The sequence below is a fragment of the Lepidothrix coronata genome, unplaced genomic scaffold (assembly GCF_001604755.1).
Source record: "Lepidothrix coronata isolate B3197 unplaced genomic scaffold, Lepidothrix_coronata-1.0 Scaffold13, whole genome shotgun sequence".
Classification (NCBI taxonomy): Eukaryota; Metazoa; Chordata; class Aves; order Passeriformes; family Pipridae; genus Lepidothrix; species Lepidothrix coronata.
Window position 1 is genome coordinate 5,767,105 of NW_016690193.1, and position 17,758 is coordinate 5,784,862.

General features: G+C 36.4%; 1 protein-coding gene across 4 annotated transcripts in view; it reads left to right on the plus strand.

Annotated features, from left to right (window-relative positions):
• Positions 1-17,758, plus strand: part of GRIA2 (glutamate ionotropic receptor AMPA type subunit 2) — a 93,567-nt gene that overhangs the window by 41,205 nt on the left and 34,604 nt on the right. For all 4 annotated transcript variants that reach the window (XR_001873291.1, XM_017805834.1, XM_017805832.1 and 1 more), the window contains exons 3-6: positions 1,029-1,268; positions 5,297-5,493; positions 9,702-9,755; positions 12,153-12,314. Coding sequence is in view for 3 of the 4 variants with exons in the window: in XM_017805834.1 (XP_017661323.1) it covers positions 1,029-1,268; positions 5,297-5,493; positions 9,702-9,755; positions 12,153-12,314 (653 nt within the window). In the remaining variant the exon portion in view is untranslated. The remainder of the gene's footprint in view (positions 1-1,028; positions 1,269-5,296; positions 5,494-9,701; positions 9,756-12,152; positions 12,315-17,758) is intronic.

Below are 17,758 nucleotides of genomic sequence, written 5' to 3' on the forward strand. Positions count from 1 at the left end.
GAATTATATGCAAGGATTAGTGCATTAAAAAGCTGGGCAAAATTAGCTTCATTTACACTGTGCTTTCTATCTATAAGCAGGTCAGGTGTAGCAGGGCTTTCTATGAGGCTGACTAGCTGTTTTCTCTAGAAGGATGTGTGTTGTTCAAGGTGACTCTGCAAACCAAAAAATGCATAAGTGATAAATGGGAATTAATCAGAGATGAACATTTCCCTGCTGTACCTCAGTTTTAGAACTTGGGCACTAGTATACCCTGCAATGTCAAAGAAGAGAATAACCCAGAAGAACTAGCTCTTTTGCACAGGCTGCCGTGGTCAGTCACATTCATCAATTCGCTTAAATTGTCTCCAGTGATAAAAAGTGAATAATCAGCATGTTATTTACACCTATGAGGTTATTCTTTCTGCAACATGACCGCAAGTGTCATCCAGAAGGACCAGCTTTTGCTGAGTCCTATGAAGCAGGAATTAAAATAATGCCTTGAAAAGGAAGGGTTTAAAAGATTGTCTTCTTATTGGTGTTAATAGATTTGCTTTTAGTTTTGGCTTTATATTTCCACAAATGGAAAGTTATTTAAAGTATTCTGCAAAAAGCTCAGTAAGTCTTGACCTCAGAGACAGTTTATTTTTAACATGACAAAACATTATCCACTTCTGTAATGGTATGTGTGGTCATAATGACTCATTTTTTAAATTGCAACTGCCATTGATGTTTGCATCACTATTCTTTACAGCATACATTGATTTTAAGAATAAGTTGGTGAGCTTTATTTCTGAATTTATTGTCTAGGAATGTGAACCACATCTCTGATATTTTCTTTTTTGTTGGTTTTTTTCTCGTAAAAACTTTATATTACTAATACTAACAAATAATAATCTCCAAAGCAGAGTATTGCTTTTTTCCCTGGCATTTGTGTGATCAGACATTTTGTCAGACATATATTTCTCATAAATATATCCATGATAGACTTTTCAATAGTTTTTTAAAATAAATTCTCTCACCTAATTGTCTGTCTGTCTTCCTCCTAGTCTGCTCCCAGTTTTCAAGAGGAGTCTTTGCTATTTTTGGATTCTATGACAAGAAGTCTGTAAATACCATAACATCATTCTGTGGGACTCTTCACGTCTCCTTCATAACTCCCAGCTTCCCAACAGATGGAACACATCCCTTTGTCATTCAGATGAGACCTGACCTCAAGGGAGCTCTTCTTAGCTTGATTGAATACTATCAGTGGACCAAGTTTGCATATTTGTATGACAGTGACAGAGGTAAGGTGTGGTACTTTTTACCTGCTCCCTGTTTGCCAGATGTATCTCACTGAAATGTGGAATTCGTGTTAGATAAGTAAATGACAAAAGAAATATTTACCTTCAACAAGTATAAGCATAAGCGTAAGCTTAAATTTAGAAATGAGCTCTTGGGACAGAAACAAAATTGTTTAAATGAGAATGAAATTATTACAGTATGCACTAATAGAATTGCAAGCTTTAAGCAGTGTGAGATTAATCACATATTGTGAAACAGTTTCTATGAAAAGTTTTCTCTTTTTTTTGTTAAGGAAACATCTAAGGAGAGTAAAATTAAATCTGAGCATGAAGGGCAATCTGCTACCACAGAATCACTCCACACATGCAAAATCAGTAGTTGGGCATGAAGCAAGCAAGAATCTTGGATGCAGATCCCTGTTTCTTTGGAGATTGCTTTTGATAAATACTTGAGTTCCTCTCCTCCGTTGAGCTTAGATGTTATTGTTGATATTGATAAACCCAAACCTACCACTTGCGATCAACTAATTCTGTGGTAGGCTTCTCAAGTCCTATGCTCATTTATAGCTGTAGTAGTAATAATATAACAGTTTATGAACTTGAAAAAATCACTTGCAAATTGTGGTATATTTCAATTAGTTTTCTGAGAAGAAGCAGCATTATACAGAAATGGTGGGGGTTTGACTGTTTTTTCTGGAATTCCGTTATTATCATTCCTTTTTCAGGTTCTCCTCACCTAGTAGTCCTTGGCTAACTTTCTTCTATTCTTACCTGCTCCCGTTCTCTTTAAAAAGGCTATTTTGTGGTTTGCCTGCATGTTGATTGGTCAGAGTTAAATAATAAGTGCCTATTAAATTATAAGATTAGATTTAAAGGATTTATACCACTCCATGGTTTGTTGAGTAATGGGGTGACGTTAGATTCCCTGCATTCTGATGCCATTTTTCACCTGATGTTCAGAAGCTGAAGGGACCTCTTAAAGAAAGTTCTTTTTTGTTGTCGTAAGCACTAAAGTTAGCAGAATTAATACTGGTATTTAGCCTCCAAAGGTAATGTCATATGGGACAATGAATGCTCATTTCTCTGACAGCTTCTTTTCAAATTCACATAAGAATCAGAAAAATTCACTCTCTTTTTAGAAAGGACATATGTAAAACTACTTAACCAATACGCTGTCAGTCATCTAACAGTGTGTAGAATGTGACCTGCACATGATTTATATTTAGGAAATATTGAAAAACACCTAGTTCTTCCTGTGATCTGCACAGTCTGGATCTGGCCAGATTTTCTTATTTTCTTTCTTATTTTCTTTCTTATTTTCTTATGTGTTTGTTTTAATTGTGGCAAGACACCCCAGTGATAACAAGCTCCAAGGCATGAAGCTCCTACCTTTATGTGGAGTAAATCATTGCTCTACAGTGCTCCCCACTGATTACACAAGGTTAACCTGCAGAGTCAAGCAGTATGTAGCCAGCGACACTAACATCAAATCCTGAAAACACAAGTCCACAGTTCCTTTTAACACTTCTGCATAATTGTTGATATAGTGACAGTGATGCATATTTAAGGAATAATATATAGTTTAAAATGTTTCCACCTTCTGGAGTGAGATAAAAAAGGCAAAGAGACTTACTCTTCATGGAAACTATGAAGGCTAACAGGAATTAGTTTGATGACTTATTCCAAAAGAATCATCTATTGCTACTGTTATAGCACCTCTGTGGTTAGGGACTGACTGGCGTACAGGGCAATTTCCTCTCTTGTTCCTTTCTATAAGAAGTGAGGCCATTCAGTATATGCATGCCCAAACTATTGCTGGCTTAATACAGCATCTATTCTTATGTAATGTGAATTAGTGTCCTTTACCATCCTTACCTCCTCTCCACTGCCAATGCTAAACAGTGGGTCTTGGAAAAAAGTACTAACATCATTGGAGGATTCTATCTGTAAAAGAACTGCTAATTTATTCAACCTCTGTTCAATCTTCCTTTTCAGAGCTCACTGAATTAAGAGTTTGTCTCATGATAACCAATAGAGGTTCAGGCATATAGTAATCCTGCAGCTTAAAAGCAGCTGATGTTGCTGGAGTTTTTTCCTCTGCGGAGTCCCACTTCTGTTACCACTCTCTAGATAATTTCACATCCTCAGAAGTATTGCTGGGCATGCTTTTTGTTAGTTTGGAGTCTTTTTGGTAATTTTGCAATGTGTTACTGATATCAGAATAAACTAAGCTGTATGGGGATGGCAAATCTGCCGCCTAAAAGAAATTAAGTGATCCAGGCAGCCATCTGACACCTCTGCAGAGAGCACCCCAAGAAGGGGGAAACCCTAGGAAAAATAGAAGATCAGAGGAGTATAATATAAAAACCCTTTGTAATGGATAGTATTAACATTAATAGCCCTTATTAATTTATGCCTAGTTGAGATCATTTAACCCAGAGGAAACATAAACATATTGGCAGACCTGAAATCTGCTAAATGAAATTTGAAAAAATGATTCAGATTAGGTGTTTCAGTTTGACTGATTTTTTTTAAATTTTAATTTATAGTTTCAAACAGTATTTTCAGTTATAGACTTACTTTAATGCTTTTTAATGTTTTAAGGTATTATCTGCATCTCTTGGTTTGCTTGCATGACTTATCCTTCCCTTTTAACACAAGTTCTGCACATTTATCTTTAGCATTTGAAATAGTTTATATGTACCATTGGACTGTAGTTTTGTATGATTTTAAAATAAATATTCATTACATGACATACAAAACTTCCTATCAGTCTTCTTTAAAGAGACTTAGAAAACCAGATTATATCCTTTGCTGATGACCAGTCTTGTGTAGTGCTGTATGTCATTACCATTTTCACTGATAAAGCTGAATTGCTGAACACCGGCCAATCATAATTTAATAATGTATTTTCAAACTATGAGACAATTAATTCTTAATGCTTTCCTTCTATGTTTATGGGCATAATCACTATTACTTCCTATGAGAGTTATGTCTGAAGTTTCCTTTACATACTGAGTCAGAATTTGTCTCAATGAAATGACTCCCAAATGTTCAATGATTTCAGGGGAGATGAATGTGCAAAAATGTTAATTCTCCTGTAAGAAAGTCTGATTTTCTTTTTTTCTGTAACAGTATCTCCTATCCTTAAAATTGCTCTCTAGGATCATGTAGAATTCTCTGGAAAGAATTTAAACATGACAAGCCTCATTCTTGTACTGCTGGAAATCATTAAAATGGTACTTTTTGTATAGCAGAAATTAATTCCCAGTGGTAATTTCCATGTTTCTATAGTCTGTTATTTAATCCTTGAAAAGGAAAATCAATCAAGTAAAATCTTCACTGATTTTACAGTATATTGTGGGCAGTTGCATCTGTACAAACATTACAGCTTCCTGTTAGAAATATGCCAAAAGGATAAGATGGAAGCTTCTGTAGACTCCTTGTAAGTGTTAGCATTGAGCCTGTTTATCTACATGGAAAAATATAGCTTAGCACATCTTTCATAATCAGGGGTATGACTGTAGGCAACAGAAATAATAAACACATTACCATCACTGCAGAACATGGGAATTTTGCCTAGACCTCAATGAGGTCTGGGTTTAAATACAGTACTGCTGAAGCACTGAGGACAAAAGCAGTTCAATAACATTTTGTAATAAGCACCTGATCCTCTTGCTGTAATTTGATCACTCCTCTTCTAGAAGATCTCATTCCCACTATGTGGAATTCCAGCAGTGGAACAGTGAAACTGGCAAAGTCCCATTCTGAAGAAGGTTGAAGCAAAACCAAAAGGTTGTCCTTACTAGGCTTTACCTTGATGCCTTGCAGTGATGTAAATAGAAATTTCATGCAATAAGAACTGTTTGGGCCCACATATATCTTTGTTTCTCAGTTCTAACCATGTGTGGCAGGTCAAAAAAGTTATAGGAGATCTTAAATAAGTAATCCCACAAATCACATTCTAGAAGCTTTTTTAATTCCTTAAGCTTTTTTAGTCATATCTTCTGTTTTCTCCTGTGCTTCACTAGGCTTATCAACATTGCAAGCTGTGCTGGATTCTGCTGCTGAAAAGAAATGGCAAGTGACTGCTATCAATGTAGGAAATATTAACAATGACAGAAAAGATGAAACTTACCGTTCACTGTTTCAAGATTTAGAGGTAAAAAAGGAAAGGCGAGTGATTTTGGACTGTGAACGCGATAAAGTCAACGACATTGTTGATCAGGTTTGCTATTCTTTATTCTTCAGTGACAGCAGTTAGCTGTATTCTATAAGTAAATATCTTGAGTTGATTTGTCTTGGTCATATTTTTGTGATTATTATGCATCATTTGGCAGTGACAGATTTGTATCAAGGATCACATATGTATGAGGCAGAAAGTGAACATACAAATCATATAATCCCTCCCATTACTCAAAGGCAAGATAATTCTATCTGGATGATCCTGTATGGTTTTTAATCCTAGTTATTTAAAATAAAAACAACAATTTACAAAATATCTCATTCAGGTTCTTTCACGACCTAAGTAGTAGACTGCATTATGCGTAGTTGATACGCTATTATATGTGGTGCGTTATAAATAATTATATTATGTCTAAGGATTAGTTCTCTTTACACCCAGAAAGTATTTTCTCCTTCTAATGCCTTTTCTGAGAACCTTTCACGTCTTGGGAAGACTGTATCACAACTTCTTTCTCATTTACTGTCCTTTGTAATTCATGTTTCTAAGCTCTTTGTCATTCATACTTTCCTTGGGTATCTGTTCATTTTGTCTCACTCTTAAAAGTGTGTTAACCAAAACTGGATGCTGTTTTCCATAGCTAAGGCCTCCTGAGCTTTAAAAAGAACAGGAAATTATATCTTCTCTCCACACATGCAAATTATGTGCCAAAATGATTTTTTTTAAATTTTGTTTTTCACAGCATCATCACCACGTTCTGATTCAAATTATTGCGCTACTTTCAAATCCACCTCTTCGGTCCTAATGTCTTGCTGGCTCTGTATCGTACTACTTCTTTTCGTGCATGCAGAGCACAATGAAAAATTGTAATGATAGTTCCCTGCTGGCTTGAGTTTGATCATGTGAGACTGTGCAGCATCAGTAGGGATATATCATCAGAGTGTAGCTGTATTTATTTAAAGGTTTTTTGAAGGGCTTGTTATTTTGGTCTTTGTTTTGAAGGTCATTACATTTTGGAGAGGCTCAGACAATGAGCAGTCTCCTAAATAGAGTGCATTGTATTTGTGTGTTTTATTTGGAATTCATATCCACAAACTGTTTCTCTAATTTTCAAAATAAATTTGAATTTGATCCTGTTCTTCAGAGCATTTGATCTCTGAGAGCATGATCTCCCTGTCATCTGCAGTTTTTTAAAATCATATTTTCTGACTTGTTTTCCATGTCCAGAAATGTACAGTGTAGAGCAATGATTGAGATAAGTAGTACTTATAAGTCTTCTTCAGTTCATTCTGTGTGGCTTTCCAAACTGTTGTTCACTTACCTTACAGTGATTTGTCCGTGACTCTTAGGAGTTTCTAATGATGTCCTACAGGACAAACACCTTATTAGACTCGAGATATTTCACAACTGCTATTTCCTAATTATCTATTAGGCCAGAGAAAGGAAAGATACTGCTTTGACATATTTTGATCTTGTCAAGACTATTTTGACTGCTTATTAACTTATTATCCAATAGATTCTTCTAAAAATAAGTATGTAATATTCACTATAATCTCTGATATGAAAGTTTGGCTGACTGTTTCTTCAGTTTTTCTGTTTAACCACTTTTTAAAAACAAGAACCCTCTTTACCCTTTAGTTACCACTCATTTTTATAGTCTTTGTTTCATAACAGACCTATTTTCTTCTTTGTCTAATTCTTATTTTGATTGCAGTTCTGGGATATTTTTCTTGCCGTAATTGCACTTTGATAGATTCTGTCTTGTTTAAAGGCTTAGATTTTTTCAGCTTATCCCCATAGACTTGTGCTACTCCTTAAGCATACAGATAGCTAAGCTTTTGTTTCTGTTGTTTTGATTTGTGAGTCACTGAAGAATTTGAGATAACTGAATCATCCACAGAGGTCAGTTAATATCTTTCCAGTTAATTGTTCTCAAAACATGCCCCAAGTATGTTCTCTTAAACTGCTGTTAGCTGTCCCATATGGGTTTAGTTTGGGAATTTTCTTCACAAGATAGCTTAGCAGTTTCTGGAGTTTCATCTGTTTTATAAGTCCATTATCCTTACACTGTGTAACCTCCCTTCTTTACATCAAAAGGTAAACTTACTTCCAATTTCTCAAGTAGCCTAAAATAAAGTCTAACTATCTTTCTTCATTTTCTGTTAATTTTCTCCATTTCTTAAAATGAAGATCCATGCTGAACAATGGATTTCTTGGCCTGGGTGTATCCTTTGAGTGTGTTTTTCTGACTTTCTCTTCTAATAGCAGAGTGCTTTAGGTTTTGCTTTCCTACTAGAGTTATTTTTTTAAAAAATCGTTTTAATTCCTGCTCCGAAAAAAAACATAAGAAATTTTCTTTTCTTCACGAGGATGCCTGAATTAGACACTTCATATCAGTATCCCTTTTCTTTTTCTGTGTATTTTTATTGGAGAAATACAACAGGCTTTTCCAGACCTTTTTTGATACTGAAGTATGATGTGCATTCTCAATACACAGAGCAACAACTTCTTCACTTTCTTCTTGCTTTCTATTATTGAACAAACCTTTCATTTTAGTGCTTTGATTTATCCTGCAAGTATTTTAAGCTGTGATGGCAGCCTCACGTTCACCCAGTTATGCTTTGTAGCCCTTAAATATTTGTATAGCCACACAATGTGTTTGCAAAGTCGGTGTTTGTCTCATATTATAGTTTCTCTTCCATATTTCAATGATTTATGTATGTTGAAAAATATTTCAGTTCCCCAGCTCTCCTCAGATTAATTTATATTCTTCTTCTCTGATCTGGCAGGTCAGTGTTACCATGCTCTTCATTGTATTGCTACCATCTCTCCTCAGCCAGGTTCCTTTGCAGAATCTCATTTCACCATAACACCCTTTGGGCAGCCATGCAATTACTGCCACTAAATTGTCTATCCCTGCTAGAGAAGGTCCTCTAAACTGGTGAAGAGCTTTTGTGTCCACAGCTCCATCATAGCATTTGGAACTACCACTGAATTTCCTCACTTTTGACTGGCAGCATCCTTAGCATTCATATGGATGAGTGCCACAAGGCAAAGTTTTGTGGGTTGATGCAATAGTACCTAGTGGCAGTTAGAGCAGAGTTACTAACCATTGATCCAAAGGATTGCAGCTGTTGGTTGTTTTCTTGGATACTAATGATGTTTCATACAGGGGAGCTAATCTGTTTGGTCTAACTGAAATTTCTTGGGAACCAGCAGCTGCATAAGAAATACATTCAAACATAGCTCTTAAACCTTTCTATAAGTATTTAGGTTTAAATAATCTGATCCTGTTTTAGGATACAAAGGTTCACATATTATATATATATTGACCTCAAAGAAGGAATAATTTAATTACTTCTGTGGGCTATGTAATGTGATCATCTGAGTCTCAAACTCTAGTAATATAAACTCAGTGTTAAACACTACTTTTAGTTATATTTCTGTAACCAAGTACGTGGAATGTCATTCACTAGTACCCTAAGTTACAAGATACCTAGTGTGAATATTTTAGTAATGTGTTAAATGAGGAAATAAATTAATAATCATCTCCTAATTTAAGTTGTTCTTATTGTTCAAAAGCTGGAATAAACTTCTAGACTCCTCTTATCTTCTACATCCTTTCTCTGGAGAAGTGCTTAGCTTCAAAATGCATGCTTCCCCATGCAGACATTGTCTTAATTAGGCTTGTTTGGGAGAACAATCCATGATACCCGTCTGCCAGTAGAGACTGCTGAGAAACCACCAGCTGGCTTTGAGGGAGATTATGAGGAAGACTTAGGGCAATAAACAATTTGAACTTAAAAAGATTTCCTGGTAATGCAGATGCTTTCATTAATGCCAGTGGGCTTTTAAACTTTTTCTAGTTCAAGGAATGTTACAATTCTGTTACAGATGGATCAGAATCTAAGCAAGAGTCTGTGAGGCTCAGTGCTTCTAATGCATGATGCCTGCTCTCTCCTGGCTGGGTTGTGCCTTTAATACACAGCATAGTAATTAACATTCAGCTTCTGTGTCTGGAGGGACTGTTCCTCTTGGGACTTGGACTTCACCTTACTAATTTCTACCAGCAAAGAGTATGTTTGGTGGTGCATTAGATAAAATAAAATGTAAGGCGTTAAACAAACTCATTATCATATACCATAGAGCTCACAACTAGCTTTTACACCATACCTCATTGTGTACTTTTCAAGTCTCTGTCCACGTAGCAGGTGAACATCCTCCATTATGGGCATATTTCTTCTTTTTTACAGGTTATCACAATTGGTAAACATGTTAAAGGATACCATTATATCATTGCAAATCTGGTAAGTATTCTTAATATTTAAAATACCTGTATTACTCAGTTTTACTGTTTATGAATGCACATCAACTAGTATTTTGTTTTAAGTGCAATTTAGAAAGCAGAAAAAAGCTAAATGTCTTCATCCTTGCTAAATGAATGCATGTGTTGAGATGATATTTGTTTTATTGGCTGAGTCTTTTCAGGACTTAATGCCTCCTCTGATATTCCCTTCAGTGGGAATGAAAGTTGCTCAGCACTTCGACAGAGCTTCTCTTTTTCGACATACTTTAGAAAAAGAGGGTACAGAAATTAGAAAAATAACTTTCTGCATCATTGACTGATACATTAATTCAGAAAACTGATAATTTCTCTCTCACACTTCTAAACTACTTAAAAATTACAGTTATCAACTTTAATTCTGTTAGAGTAGTGAGTCTCGGATTTATACACATTTATCTCTCAGATTGGCTGGGTAATCAGTTTGAATTAATGTTTCTTGAATGTAGGTGATCAGATAGTGCATATATATATATATATATATATATAAAGTTTTGTAAGGGGAAAGTTTGGAAAACTCACTACATTCTGTCAAGGTGATTATTTTGAGGTCGTGTTTAAAGGTGGAAAGCCGTTTTACTGACATTAAAGTCAGCAGCACTTATTTACTGAAGCTAGGGAAACTAATGCAATAGTTTTTTTAACAGACAAAGCAAATTCTTCAGGCTTGAATCTCAGTTATCCCGTTCAAGAAAAGAATTTTGGGGGTTGTATAATGTGAGTGCCAGCAAATAATTTTTTTCATCATTTAGTCTTGAACTGTGATAGTGTTTGATATAAATTCCAGCAGGGCCCAGAGTGCCCTAATTTACACTGTCTTCTATAGTCCTTTGAGGAGTCTGAGGAAACAGAAGGACCATAGTGTGCCTATTGCACTTCAGGTGTAACCCCTGTCTCCTCTCAGCTTTGATCGAAACACTTCTCCCTCTAGGCGGGCAGAACTCTGAGGAATCCTGTCAGTGTGATGGTATGAAGAAGCCTTGTACTCTAAAGGCCTCTTTAAAGGCTGAACACTGGGGTTTCATTTTTATATCTTATTAAATAATTTTTGGATAAAGAAGTTAAGGTACTGATATTCACAAAGCAAGCATAAAAGTCTTAGAAAATTTGAAAAACTTAAATTACTTACATAGATAATATATATTATATATAGATATTATATATTTATATTTATAATATAGATATTTGTGTTTTGCATTGCAAATGTTGGATAAATAGTATTTTGATTCCTGAGGGAAATTTTAGAAAATATGCCTGGTGGATTTCATTATGTTAACTGCTTGCTATTTTAGCCATCACTTTAAATTTGCAACAGTAATTCCGTGAGATCTAAAACTTATTGAATCTTGAATTTTAAAGCAGTTTGATATCATATATAAAATGTTTATGGTAATTATTTTAAAACTGTTTTTCTGTCAGAAAAGAAACTTATCTAGTACTTGATCATATCCCATCTTCACTGAATCTATCTTCTTTCTTTTTTTTCTGTAGTAGTGTTCTCCTCTAGTCTGATCAATCAGTCAAAAAATTGATCTATTTTAAGAATAAAAAATGCTGATAGATGGAGAAAAGGTTAAGAGTATACAATGAATGTTCCTGTTAACTGTCACACTAACAATAATATTGAAGAAGGTTTCACGACCCCCATAAAAGTGTCTGTATTAGCATGCAGCAGCACATCACTGTTGAGGATCACTAGTATGCAATTATTTAGGAGCACCTAGTGTAGCAGTTGTAGCAACTTATGATAATGTGGTCTGAAGTTGTTGCTTCTTTTTGTGTTCACACTCAACATTCATTTGAACTAAAGTGTCTGAAGTCAGTATTTCGTGTAAATGCATTTGTATGGTTATTTGGGCAAAGTTAAATCATGGAAAAAACAGAATACAAGAACTGAAGGAATGAGAAATAGTTCTTTATATCAGAGGGAGGAGGCTGAGGAAATAGTAAGTTGTTCCACCTGCTTTAGAGTTCCTGACAAAAAGAGGACACAACTTGGCTGTAACTATTCCTGGCTAAAACTTGCTTGCTTAACTCTTGCTCATGGCAGTGTTCCCTTTCTCATTTAAACGGTCCCCTTGAAATGAACAGGATTGTTTAAGAAGTAAGCATGGCAAGGACAGATCCACTCATCCCATGCTTTATAAAGGTATTTGTCTTGTGAGCAAGAAGAAGGGTTGCTGGCTGACAGAGCCGACAACTTAATCCTGGCAGCCCAGGATTTAAGCTTGGATCCAGTTTGAGGAAAATGTTGGCTTACACTTCTGCAATAGAAGTCGTATGGTAACTCTGTATTTCTATATACTATTGAGAGAACTGACAAAAGTATTGAAATAACACACATAATTTTTTCTGTGCCCAGGGATTTACTGATGGAGATTTGTCAAAAATTCAGTTTGGAGGAGCTAATGTCTCAGGATTTCAGATAGTTGACTATGATGATCCTCTGGTGTCAAAATTTATACAACGTTGGTCAACACTGGAGGAAAAAGAATATCCAGGTGCACACACTAGTACAATCAAGGTAAGTCTTATATTTTTTTTAACCATGCTAGATGGACAGGAAGTGAAAGAATTGGAATATAAAGACTAGACAGAGAAAGCCCTTGAAAATCAACTGTGTCAACAAATTTTATATTTCTCTGGGGTACTTTTAACATTCTCTATCATAGGACCATTTGAGCAAAGATGCTACATTCTCGAAAATGTTTAAGAAAACTTTAGTTTCTCTTCTGTCCCTGTAAATCTGTGCCTGACAGCTTATTAGGTAATTCTTTTGGATGTGATGATATGTTAATTATATACTGACTACATCTGATATTTCTCTTTCTCCGTGTATTGAAATGTTTTAAAGACAAATATTTAGTCCTACATTAGCTTCTGGAGAACACAGATTTAGCACTTTTTTGATATAAAATCTAAGAAATGGTAACTAAGAAATGGTAGGACAGTTGCTTTAAGGCAGAGGCTTAAGTCCTACAAAGGCTTTTAAAATTAAATGCTATATCTGACGTACAGAACGATGGTCTCATTTCAGGCCTGAGTCACATGATGTGACACCAGGCAAGTGGTTAAATTTCCTTACCTCAGTTTTCCTGCTGGATAAAACTAGGATAATCGTACCTTCTTACTTTCTTACTTACGTTATGAAAATCAGTTAGTGGCTGCAAGATGTTAAAAATAATAACTCAATTTTAATGCTAAATAATTTTTGGTTTAAGTAATACAATCAGAAATTTTAATAAGAACATGTATTCTTAAATAGCTCTAAAATGTTTTTAGACAAAAAGATAAATGACAAATCTTCTAGGCATAACTTTTTTGTGCTATAGTTTGAATATGAAGTATATTCTTAATTTATAATGAGATGAATAAGAAGTTTCAGCAAGGAATGGAAAAACCATTTTTTAAATTCCTGAAACAAAAGTCCTTTAAAGCACACAACCTTAATTTCAGTTAAAAAATAAAGATTATAGATTCCTTTTTTATGAGGTCAAATTTGGTGATAACTTAGTCAAAGCAATGATTTTTTCTGTGTTTATTTTTGTAGTTTAAAATCTGTGATGGAAGAAGTGAATTTTCTTATTTGATGTTTGACAGAGTAAACTGTAATCTGTCTCATGTTTTTAGGTACATTCATATTACAGACATAGTATATATAATCTGTATTGTTCTCATTTAGGAAAAAGAGAAGGGATGTGGCTGTGGGTGATTAATAGAATTGTTTTGTCTCTCTGGTTACTGAGTGCCCAAATCTATCTACCTACCTATTCATGTTGCAAAATCATAGCCTGGAAATAATAATATTGAAATACATGACTGAAGTAAAGAAGTCAAACTGAAACCAAGTTGCGGTTTTTATCACTGATGGAAAAACAAGTGGGTGGGGCACAGTAACAAGAACTCTGGTTCCTCTGGTGCCTCGCTAACAGGAAATTGCATGTGTGTTAAATAACATGAGGTGGTTGCAATGTTTTATTAAAGCACTAAAATATCTTAACTCTATCACAGATATTCTCTTTATTTCTTCCATGATAGGTCCTTTCAAGTCTAGCAGAAATTGAAAGGGTTAAAGGAGGCTATTTAGAATATCTTCTTGTTTTGATTTTGTTATGGATAGGAAAACTAAATTAATTGAAACACTTATTTTCATGAATTTCATTAACTTAGAACACATTTTAAATTCTCTCTTTGTATATTGATTGATTAAGGTACATACGGATTGCACTGATAGTCAAGAAATTGAGACCTATGTTAAATTATCAGATAAGTTATAAATGCTAGAGGTATTGATGGTGGGGAAAGTGGAAATATATATGGCAATATTTAGTGACATTGATTATATCAGTTACTGTATTTCTTTGTGTTTCTCTTGTCCTTATACACGTATTACTTGTCATTTTTGCTTGTCATTACATGTAAGGTCAGAGATATGTCACATTTCATTCCTGTCCTTGAGGAAGCAAGAGGCAGGGCAGAATCACAGAAATCATAGAAACAGGGCAAGAAAGGTCTTTGAGCAGTCAGTCACCCGGTCCATCCTCCTTGCCTGAAGGCAGAATCAGATAAACCTGTGCAGTTCCTGTGGGTAGTGATTTCACAACTTCCCCAAGCAATCTATTTCACAGTTTAAATAATCTTATTTTTGGCTTTTGTCTAGCCTCAATCAGCCTTTATATCACCTAATTCATTACTCCTTTATGTGTTTCTAATGGATATGAGAGAGTTCTTTTTAGTTGTCCTATATTTAAAGATGCCTTATTTCCTGCCTAGCTTTCCTCCCTGCAATACTAAATAATCCCTTTCCTTTACATTTTCTGCTCTCTGATCCTGTTCGTCATTTTGCTCTGGAACCTTTCCATTTGGTACCAAATAGAAATGCCAGACTGGCTGCTGCACTGCATCCAAGTGCTATGCTGAAGAAATGGAAATAATGGCTTCACGTATCTTAGAGACTGTACTCATTCTAGGGTTTCCTTTTGTGTTAGTTGTTTTTTCTTTTCTTTTTCCCTCTCCTCACCATCATGATGCTATTGAAATATATTTGTCATGAGATACATGCTAACAACCAGATCTTCTTCTGCATTGCTTTCCTTTGCTGCTGTCGATTAAGGCTGTTTAAATGCATTACTTACCTGTCCTTGCTGAACATCACATTCCTTCTTATATTATTATTCTAGCTGTGTTTGTTACCCCTTGCTTTTTGAAATAGTGTACAAACATCTAAGTTACTGAGCAGATTAAAACACTGGTCTTCCATTTGTCCCTTCAGTGATCTTATGAGTAACTTTTCTCCCCTTTTTATTTTGAGGTAGTTTTCTAAATTGTCAGTGCTTATAAATGAGCTTTTGCCACTAGTTCCCATGGAATCTAGGAAACTGTTGCGGCAGATCCCATATGAAATGGATGAAAAAGCTAATAAAAGCCCTGTATTATCAGTATAGAAGTGAGAGATGGTTACATGCCCCTTGCAGGTAATATTATACCTGTGATTGTAAATGTTCTATCATTGCAGACAAAAACATTGCAACTGTGTTGTATTATCTTTCTTTTGTAATCCAAAAGGAAGTGTACATTCATTTCACATTTTAAAATGCAAGTCAGTGGAATATGACTGAGCTGATATAATAAGACATGTCACAGCATCCAAATACAGTCCTGAAAACAGAGAAAGACATCCCTTCTAAGAAAAAGTGCATTTCAAAGGAACACGGTCCTCAAGAAGCAAAAACATTGTTAAAAACCTGTTCTTTAGATGCCCAGAAGAGGACCTGGATAAAATTGCTTTAAAAATGCATCTTCACAATTTATAAAACATTAGTTATAATAAATTGCAGTCTTAGGAATGGGTGAGAAGAAACACTGATTTTATTTCTTGCTGCACTGTACCTGTACTGATAAAACCACAAGATTTAAAGATTAGGCAGGGTACATAAAGCTAGTGCTGTGAAGAGTTTTTCCAGATGGTCTTTTCATCTTTCAAAAGTAAAGCTGATACACTGTTTACCTAGATGAAATTTATAATATATCTGTTGTAACCAAGGGTGTTATCAGTTCTAAAAGAGCTAATGATGTGTAGATCTAGAAACATACAGTTGAGCATCCTCGTGAATTTCTTTGTCGAGCAGGGAAAAAAACCCCATATTTAATTTTATCAAGGCCTAAGTTGATATCTTCGTTTGATCCATTATTGTGTATTTACAAATATGTTGGGCTTTCTGAGCCTTAGTGTTGTGTCAGACTGTTATGTTTAAGGCAAGTTTAAGGCAAGTTTCTTGTGGAAGGACACTGAAGGACAGCACATCCATTCCCATCCAACTGCTTCAACTTCATTATCTGATTAATTCATTCTGTTTGGGGGCAGCCTTTGGTCTATTTTCAGGAAGAAGCTCAATTTGTACCTCTTGGAGGCTGGTGAGACATAAGTTGTATTGCCTTTGTGTGGCAAGGCTTTGGTAACGGGGCTACAGGGGTGACTTCTGTGAGAAGCTACTGGAAGCTTCCCCCATTTCTGAGGGAGCCAATGCCAGCCAGCTCCAAGATGAACCTGCCACTGGCCAAGGTTGAGCCCATCAGCGATGGTGGTAGTTCCTCTGGGATAACATAGTTAAGAAGGGGACAAAGCTGCTGCACAATAGCAGCCAGAGAGGGGAGTGACAGTATATGAGAGAAAGAGCCCTGCAGACACCAAGGTCGGTGGGGAAGGAGGGGGAGGAAGTGCTCTAGGTGCAAGAGCTAAGATTCCCCTGCAGCCTGTGGTGAAGACCATAGTGAGGGCAGGCTGTCCTGCAGCCCATGGAGGTCCACAGGGGAGCAGAGATCCACCTGAAAATTGTAGAGGACTACACACTGGAGCAAATGGATGCCTGAAGGAAGCTGTGACCCCATGGGAAACCTGTGCTGCAGCAAGCTTCTGGCAGGGACCTGTGCACCCATGAAGAGAGGAGCCCACACCAGAGCAGGTTTGCTGTGAGGACTTGTGACCCTGCGGAAGGGGCCCACACTGGAGCAGTCTGTTCCTCAAGGATTGCACCGTGTAGAAGAGACCTGTGCTGGAGTAGTTCATGAAGGACTACAGCCTATAGGAAGGACTCACACTGGAGAAGATTGTGGAGTACTGTCTCCCATGGAAGGGACCTGACACGGAGCTAGGAGGAAGCAGTGGCAGAGATGTGTGATGAACAGACTGCAACCCTCGTTCCATGTCCCTCTGTGCCACTGTGAGAGCAGGGGAGTATAGAGAATTTGTAAGTGAAGTTGAGTCCAGGAAGAAGGGAGGAGTAGGGTGAGATGCTTTAAGATTTAGTTTTTATTTTCTCATTATCCTACTTTGATTTGATTGGTAATAAATTAAATTTTCTCCAAGTGGAGTCTGTTCTGCCCATGATGGTGACTGCTGAGTGATCTCTCCCTCCCCTTATCCCAGTCCGTTAGCCTTTCATTATATTTTCTCTCTTCTGTCCCTCTGAGGACGAGAGTGATAGAACAGCTTTGGTGGCACCTGATGTCCAGGCAGAGTCAACCTGCCATGTAAGTACTAAGCTTAAAGTAGGCGTGTCCTGTGAGGAGAAGGTAAGGATTCTGGTCTTGTCTTTTTGTGGGAAAAGGAGGCAGAGGAGCAACCTCATTGCTCTCTACAGCTTCTTGAGGAGGGAAGTGGAGAGAGAGGTGCTGAGATTTTCTCTCTAATATCTAGCGGCAGGATGTGTGGGTATGGTTCAGAGCTGCGCCAGAGCAGGTTCAGACTGGATCTATGGAAGTATTTCTTTACCAAGAGGGTGGTCAAACACAGGAACAGGCCTCTGAAAGAGGTGGTCAGTGCCCCAAGCATGTCAGTGTTTAAAAGGCATTTGGACAGTGCCCTTACCAACACACTTTAAAATTGGCCAGCCCTGAATTGTTCAGACAGTTGGACTAGATCATTATAGGTCTGTCCAGCTGAAATAGTCTGTTTTAGAAGCCATTCTG